Source organism: Camellia sinensis, chromosome 4, assembly GCF_055761805.1.
Source record: "Camellia sinensis isolate YWXY chromosome 4, ASM5576180v1, whole genome shotgun sequence".
Classification (NCBI taxonomy): domain Eukaryota; kingdom Viridiplantae; phylum Streptophyta; class Magnoliopsida; order Ericales; family Theaceae; genus Camellia; species Camellia sinensis.
This window is the reverse complement of record NC_138964.1, coordinates 151,753,943-151,761,927: the sequence shown is the minus strand read 5'-3', so window position 1 is coordinate 151,761,927 and position 7,985 is coordinate 151,753,943. Positions and strand designations below refer to the sequence as shown.

At 37.1% G+C, this 7,985-nt stretch overlaps 1 protein-coding gene across 1 annotated transcript; it reads right to left on the bottom strand.

Annotated features, from left to right (window-relative positions):
* Positions 1-4,951: 4,951 nt before the first annotated feature.
* On the bottom strand, positions 4,952-6,987 carry LOC114257148 (transcription factor MYB1R1-like). Its single transcript, XM_082922557.1, has 3 exons — positions 6,616-6,987; positions 5,982-6,190; positions 4,952-5,710 (listed from the first exon to the last, which is right to left on the bottom strand). The coding sequence occupies exons 1-3, from the start codon at positions 6,833-6,835 to the stop codon at positions 5,339-5,341; spliced, it is 801 nt and encodes a 266-aa protein (XP_082778683.1). The 5' UTR covers positions 6,836-6,987; the 3' UTR covers positions 4,952-5,338.
* Positions 6,988-7,985: the final 998 nt, after the last annotated feature.

Here is a 7,985-nt window from a genome sequence, read left to right as displayed (position 1 = left end):
TTCATCAAATATCAAACAAAACTATTAAACATTAAGATTATTCATCAAAGATCAATCATTATTCATCAAATTCATTATATATATATATATACATTCACATAGATGGGTGATATCATATAATTAATTACCAACGAGATCCTCAGTCTATGGGCTTCAATCAACACCACCACAACGCCAAAGCCTATTGGATTTGGATCTGTTGGTAGCGTAGAATTGGGATTTGGGTTGAGAGAGAAAAAGAAAGGGTTTCAAAATCAAGATGAGAGAGAAAATTAGGGTTTCAAAATTGGGGTTTCAGTAATGGCGATCGACATTCATCATCAACATCAGGGCCCGCGATCAGCATTCATCATCAACAGTGGTTGAAATGCTGTTGACGATGCACAATGGTGTGTACTGTTAGATTTGAGGGGTTTGATCGGGTTAGAGAGTGGATTTCGATGGCGGAGGAGTTGGAATCGGAGTCGAATACGGCGAGGATGACAAGCGATTCAGATTCAGTCTTAACGACGAGTTTGTTATCGGCAACCAAGACGATGGGTTTGGTGCGAAGAAGAGGGCCTAGTGGTCCGATGATTCGATGGCATTGATATACATCACAGACGAGTTCGACGAGTTCTGAATGTTTGACGTTGATATACATCACAGAAACACCTTTAATATATATATATTGACATCACAGAAACACCATCAATATATATATATATATATATATTTTGATGATGTTGATATACATTTGATGATGTTTTACAATGTAGTTGATGATGTTGATGTTTTTATGATGTTGATTTCTTATGATGTTTTTTAGTGATGTTTGTGATGTTTTTTAGGACTAAATGGTTTAATAAAAAACATTCAGGACTAACTAGAACAACATTTTTCAAAATAGGATTTATGAGTAATTTCTCCTAAATAGAAGATATAAAATTATGTCATTTTCTGTTTCAGTTATAAGGATCATATACTGCACATTCTTTAAATGGTGTGTACCATAATCTTTCTTGAGAGAATATCAATCCATCATGTCTAAGGGTCAATATCAGGTCCGAATTGCAAAAATAGTACCCAATCTATTGTTGCAACTGTTGTTGTTGTTGTTGTTTTTTTTTTTTTTTTTTTTTTTTTTTTTGCCCCTTTCTAGCATTGCTAGATCCATTGACTTTGAGCTCGTCCAAATTGCTTAAATTTGTACATGCCAATCGTTTGAATCGTCATCCAAAAAGATACTGGTCATCTAGTTGGATGTTAGTTGACACATCGATTGACAAAAGTTTTGACAAATTGTCGACTTATGTAATTCATACAATATAAACCAATCAAAATTCGGTGGATCAATCATTTTTTTATTCATTAAAACGCAAATGAGTTTGGCCCATTGAACATGAATTTGAAGGGTTTTAAGGAGAATTTTAATATTAGTTGGTGGGGAAAAAATAAATTTTAAGGGTTATAAAATTTATAAGTGGGGATCAAAAAAATAGAAGGTTCAAAATAATAAATAAGGTGCTAATAGCACCACTCATTATATAAATTAAAATCTTATACAGTGTTAATTATACAAAATTTATTAAACTTGCCTTGTTAATTTCGTATACAACTTTAATCACCGAAAAGGATCATAAAGCAAAAAAGTAATACTACGGTGCTGTTTGGTAACACTTACGTTTTCAGTTTTCTGTTTATATTTACAAAGATTTAAAAAACTCAAATAAAACCTTGTTTGGTAAAATTTTTGATTTATAAATCAGTGGTCTCAGTTTATAAATTTGGCCAAAAAATGTGTTTTCATTTTGAGTTTTTAGTTTTTTTTTTTTTTACCACCCAACACTAGCCACCACCCGCTACCATTTTCCATCACTGTCTTCAGCCACCACCACCCGCCACCATTTTCCACCACCACCTGCCACCACCATTCACCACCCACCTGCCACCACCACCCACCACCACCACCCACTCGCCACCACCACCCACCCCTTGCCACTACTACTACTACCACCACCACCACCACCACCACCCACCACCCACCACTACCATCCACCGCCCGCCGCCCGCCGCCTACTTGCCATCACCACTCACCACCCACCTGCCACCACTATCCACCACCCACTACCACCAGCCACCTGTCACCCACCCGCCACCACCACCACCACCACCATCACCCACCCGCCACCTACCTACCACCATTACTCACCACCACCCATTCACTACCACCTACCACCCGCCACCGTCACCCACCTGCCTACCCACCACCACCAGCACCACCCGCCACCTACCCGTTACCACCCACCACCACCCGCCATCCGCCACCCACTTGCCACCACCACCCACCACCCGTCGCCGCCACCACCACCACTACCCACTCGCTACCACCTACCACCCGCCACCGTCACCCACCCAACCACCATCACCACCCACCACTCACCCGCCACCACCCACTACCACCTGCCATCCGCCACCACCACCCACCACCTGCCACCTGCCACCGTCACCCACTCACCCACTACCACCACCTGCCACCTATTCGCCACCACCACCTACTCGCCACCACCCGCCACCACCTGCCATCTGCCACCCACCTGCCACCACCACCCGCCACTGCCACCACCACCACCACCATCCACTCGCTACCACCCATCACCCACCACCGTCACCAACCCACCTGCCACCGTCACCCACCACCAGCTACCTACCACCCGCCGTCACCACTTTCTACCACCGTCTTTCGCCGCCACTTGCCATTTTTCACTCTTTTTTATATTTTTTAAATTTTTTAAACATTTTGTCAATTACCAAACGCGTTTGTGGTTTATGTTTTTCTAAAAATAACAAAAAATAAACCAAAACCAGTTTATAAAATTTTTGTAAATATAAACTGAAAACGTAAATGTTACCAAACACACCCTACATGTTCAGAATTTTTACACACAATTTTACTCAAAAATATTAATAGATTATCCAATTTCATTATATAAAAACTCTACCATACACCAATTTAATTTCAACCAGACGCATTCTGAACAAAATTCTGAAACAAGTTTCTAAGTAACTAAATTTACTAATAACAAAAACCAGATTCACTTTTTGATGGTCAAAATAAGGGTGACCCATGCTACAAGAACTGATGTTTAACCACCAAAGGCCAGTTTGTTTTGGGGTTAAATAGATAGGAAGAGATTAGAATGGCGGTAGAGTTATTTAGTATTGTGTTTATTTGCAGAGTTAGGAAGGAGATTAGGATGGAGGTGGTAATATAAATGGAGGTTGGAAGGAGAATTGAGATGGAGAAGGTGGAGATGGTATTAGAAAAATAGTGAGGGGATTAGAAATTTTTTTATTTTTTTTATTTTTTATATATTGGAAATTTTTTTTTAAATATTAAGGGCGACTTTATAAGTCTTTTTTCAGACACTTATGCTAGGTTAAGTCCTGTATAATTTCTTATATAGTCTCAATTTCTATTTAGATAGGAATGTATTCCACAAGATTCTACATAAACGTAACGTGACGTGACACTAGGGCTGAGCAAGGAATCCGTGAAATCCGTAATCCGATCCAGTTCAGTCCAATTCGATAGGTTTGGATTGGTTTTTTGAATCCGTGGTTCGGTTCCGGATTGAAAAATTAAAAATCCGTAGTACACGGATTGGTTCCGGATTGAACTCCACGGTTCCGGATTGGAACCGATCCGGACCGTATACAAATAGTATATATTTTTATTATACATCCTCCCCCATAATATCTTCTCTTATTCTATATAAAATCTAAACTCAAACCTAAAACCGTATAATATCTTCTTTTATTACTTTTGTTTGTTAGTTTTTAGTTTTAATTTGTAATGGTCTAAATACTTATGGTGAAACCAGTTTTCTTATGGTTGTTTAAATTCTAGCACAGTATGTCGCTATTATAGAAATAGATGTTGCTATTGTGGAACTAATATGACGCTATGTTTATATTTTTATGAAATTAAAGTGTTATATATATTTTTTTGTTATTTAATTATGCGAATCCGTGGTCCTAAACCGATCCAATCCGTATTTAAATGGATTGGTTCGGATTGGTTCCATGATTTAAACGGATTGGATTGGTTCCAATTTTTCAGGAACCGTAAATAACGGATTGGTCCTGATTTTATCCCAATCCGGTCCAATCCGAACCATGCTCACCCCTACGTGACACTTACATAAACGTAACGTGACACTTATACGAAACGTGACACCTACATAAACGTAGCGTAACGTGTCACGTTACGTTTCGCAAACTTAATGAATTTTTATTTTTTTAGATTGAATGTGAAAATGTTGCTGGTTTATATTGGTGTCACGTTACGTTTCATATAAATATAATCTATGGTAACATTCAATTTCCTATATATGGTTTTACTATTATTTATGATATTAACAACTAATATTGTGGGTAAATGTGTTAACAAACTTCCCACAGGACTTATGGGAACATAAGTATTTTAGTAAGACCATATGTAGCATAGTCTCCCTAATAGGACTTATAAATAATTTTTTCAAATATTAATGTTTAATTTTTTAAATTTATTTATTTATTTTATTATTTTATATAAAAATAATTTAACAATTCTTACACAAATAACTATCATCAAAACAAACACAATTTTACATAATCTCTTCACTATCAATCCCCTCATTAACAATTCTCTCACTATTAATTCCCTTATAAATTCCCTTTTATTTTACCTCTAAAAACAAACGGGACCAAAGGTTTCATGTCAAAATTCCCACTGTGAACAACAACCAATCAAACAAATCAAAGGGGTTTCTAAAGTGGGAAATTGACAGGAATCATTTCTGTCAAAATCAACCCAATCCCTACTAGCATTTTCCCCAATCAACAATGGTCATTAACAAGCACACAATTCCATCCACACATTCATAATAAGATTGAAAACATACATACCCATCACACAAAACAACAAAGCAACAAAATTAATTATACATATTTTCATTAAAAAAAAAAAAAAGGAACACAAAAACTGTAACCCCCATTTGATTTTTTCATAGTATTTTTCCCACTTGCAGCTATGAAAAAATCAAATCCAACCAGATCAGCAAGAAAAAACTATAGGGTACCAGTCCTTTCAGTTTTCCTCAACAACAAACAAAAACAGACAAATAAACAGGGGATCTAAGGGTGGGCTTAAAAACAACCAATAAAACAAAACTATCACATTGTTTTTTTGCTCTGTACAGCACAAGGATCCATCCTAATCAAACTAATTACTTGGTCTTTTCTCAATTAATAATCTCTCTACTTATGAATCTTTTTATTTTTTATTTATTTATTTATTTTTCATGTGATATGATTCTTATGCAACACTAATAATGTTATCACCATTGTTAATGCTTGACATCACCTGAAACGCCGAACGCGTCGACGACTGATTCTGATCGGACGATAGTGACAGCTTGAGAGACAACCGCGATGGATCTACTGTTGATTTCTGGTTTAAGTTAGAATCCACCATTGTTGATGATGCATCGGAGAATAGAAGAACAGGAATAGGATTTGATTGATTGATATGTCCCAGGGTTAGTTTTTCCATTGGATTCTCAATCTGTACTGGTAATAAAACAGAACCCACAGTCACTGGAAAAGGCACCACTTGAGAGCCACCGATATTGGTAGATTCCAATGGTGGATGATGAAGGTTTTCTTCTTCCATTGGAATTGCAGTGACCTAACAATCACCATGTACACTTGTTTTAGAAAATAAACCCTAACAACAAATGAGAACTACTTTCCTTTGTTTTGAAATCTGAGATCGTTGGGTTTTTTTGGGCTCTGAAAACAATTAATGCTACCAAAACTGAAATCAATTAATACATTTTGGAAGCACTTTTCTTGTTTTTTAGATCTGAAATCAATGAATTTGAAGTACTTTTCTTCAATGTAATAAGGAAATGTCATTCAATGAAGTCAACGAGATTGATATGGGAGAATCCAATTACCGATTCAGTTGTGATGTCGAAGAGGCTGGATCGACGGCGACGCCGATTGAGGTTGCTTCGCCGGAGGAAGTATTTCTGAGCGTGACTAGCGACTTGCGTCGGTGTTCGAGTCTTCACGAAATTCCTTGAAATACCTCTCCAGTCTCCTTTCCCTACTCTTTGCAGTCCTAAGAGAAACAACTTGTGCTCGTCCTCAGTCCATGGAACACCTAATCAACATCCAAAATCAACACAGATCAGAATTTTTTTAATAAATACAAAAAGAAGAACGATTTTCACAACAAAATTATGCTCTTATAATCACAAACTCAGCCTCGGGGGGCGATCTAAACAAGAACTCTACTCTTGAGATTAATTAATTTCCGTATAAATAATAAAACATTTCTAGTAGAAATGAACAATGAAAATCTACATACTCATCTGACAGATCAATATGTGCCTTTTTAATTCAGAAAACTTGTATGTGTGTGTATATATATCACATATATGCATCAAACAAATTGAATTTTACCGAACAGATCAATAAATCAGTATAAATTTTGAAAATCGATCATGAATCTTCGCCATAAAAAAATTAAAAAATAAAAAAACGAATTTTTTAAATTTCGCTCGAGAAGATGATCGGAGATCAAACCTCGCTTGCGCTCGCGACTCCCGGAGGACTGGGGGTGAACGGCCTCGTCGGCGGAGGCGTAACCGCCGCCACCGCAGGCAACGTCGGCGACGTTGGAGGAGTCCTGACACTGAGGCTGTTCGTATTGCGACAGATTGTTCATACTGACGCTCTTCCTCATCGGATCAACCTTGACTCGGACGCCGAACAGCATGATCTCTCCGGCGGCGGTGGAGGACATCTCCACGAATCGATAGTGAGGCGGCGGTGGTGATCGGTGTGGGTCTTCTTCGGGAGGGGCGTACGAGTAGGAGGAAGAGAATTTTCAGAATGGGCAGTGTGGATGCGTGTGTTTGTATATATATAGAGAGAGAGATGGACAGGTGTGTGACTGGGCACTACCACGTGGCAATGGTGTTTATTTATACGTGGCAGTTCAACGACGGTTTATTTTAGCAATTGGCATATTTGATTCTTATAAGACCATCTCCAATGGTGAACCAAATCCAGCATCAAATTCAAATTTTGATAAAAAATTTATTTTTTCAAGCTCCAATTGTTGCACCAGATTGATATCAAAATGAGATTTCAGCAAAAAAAGTATCAAATTGAGAACGAGACACAGATTTTACCAAATCAATGTTACTGACCGTTGAAAGAGGTACACCGGTCAACCAGTAAAAGATTCAAACAGTTCAGGAAAAAAAGTTCAAACCGTTAAAAAAAAAAAAAAAAAATTTTGCCTAATCGGTCAACCGGCCGGTCGACCACCCCGGTCGTCCCGAAAAAGTTCAGAAAGTTCAAAAAAAAGTTCAGACAATTCGCAAAAAAAAAAAAAAAAAAAAAATTTGCCTAACCGGTCAACCGGCCGGTCGACCACCCGGTTGTCCCGGGAGAGATTTGGTGAAAGGTGAACCGTTGGAGCGAGTGGTATCAAATTTAGTGAAATGGGTCATTTTTAACTCAAATTTAGTAAAAAATTTGAGTCACCGTTGGAGATGCTCTAAGTGCAGTGGAGTTTAAAACTAATTCGTATAATTCGTAAATCCAACTGGTTGAGTCTAATTCCATAAGTTTAGTTTAATTTTTTGCAATTGTAATTCGATTTTAGATTAAAAAATTAAAGAGTTGTAATTTACGAATTGATTTCGATTTTTAATTCACAAGTTTCAGATTAAAATTGATTTGGATCATTTGTCATATATGTTATATTTTTATGACTTAAAATAATTATTTTGAGATATAAATTTCATGATTTTAATATCTCCAGGTTCCGGTTTTTAATTCACAGTTTCAAATTAAAATTGATCTGAATTATTTGTCATGTATGTTATATTTTTGTGACTTAAAATAATTATTTTGAGATATAAGTTTCATGATTTTAATATGTC

Bases quoted from the DNA above. Each gene is read 5' to 3' on its own strand.
- LOC114257148 (XM_082922557.1), bottom strand. From the start codon at position 6,835: ATGTCCTCCACCGCCGCCGGAGAGATCATGCTGTTCGGCGTCCGAGTC. The intron at 6,191-6,615 runs GTTTGATCTCCG...GATGTTGATTAG, and splicing joins GAGTCGCGAGCGCAAGCGAG to GTGTTCCATGGACTGAGGAC. The intron at 5,711-5,981 runs GTAATTGGATTC...GGTGATTGTTAG, and splicing joins TCGACATCACAACTGAATCG to GTCACTGCAATTCCAATGGA.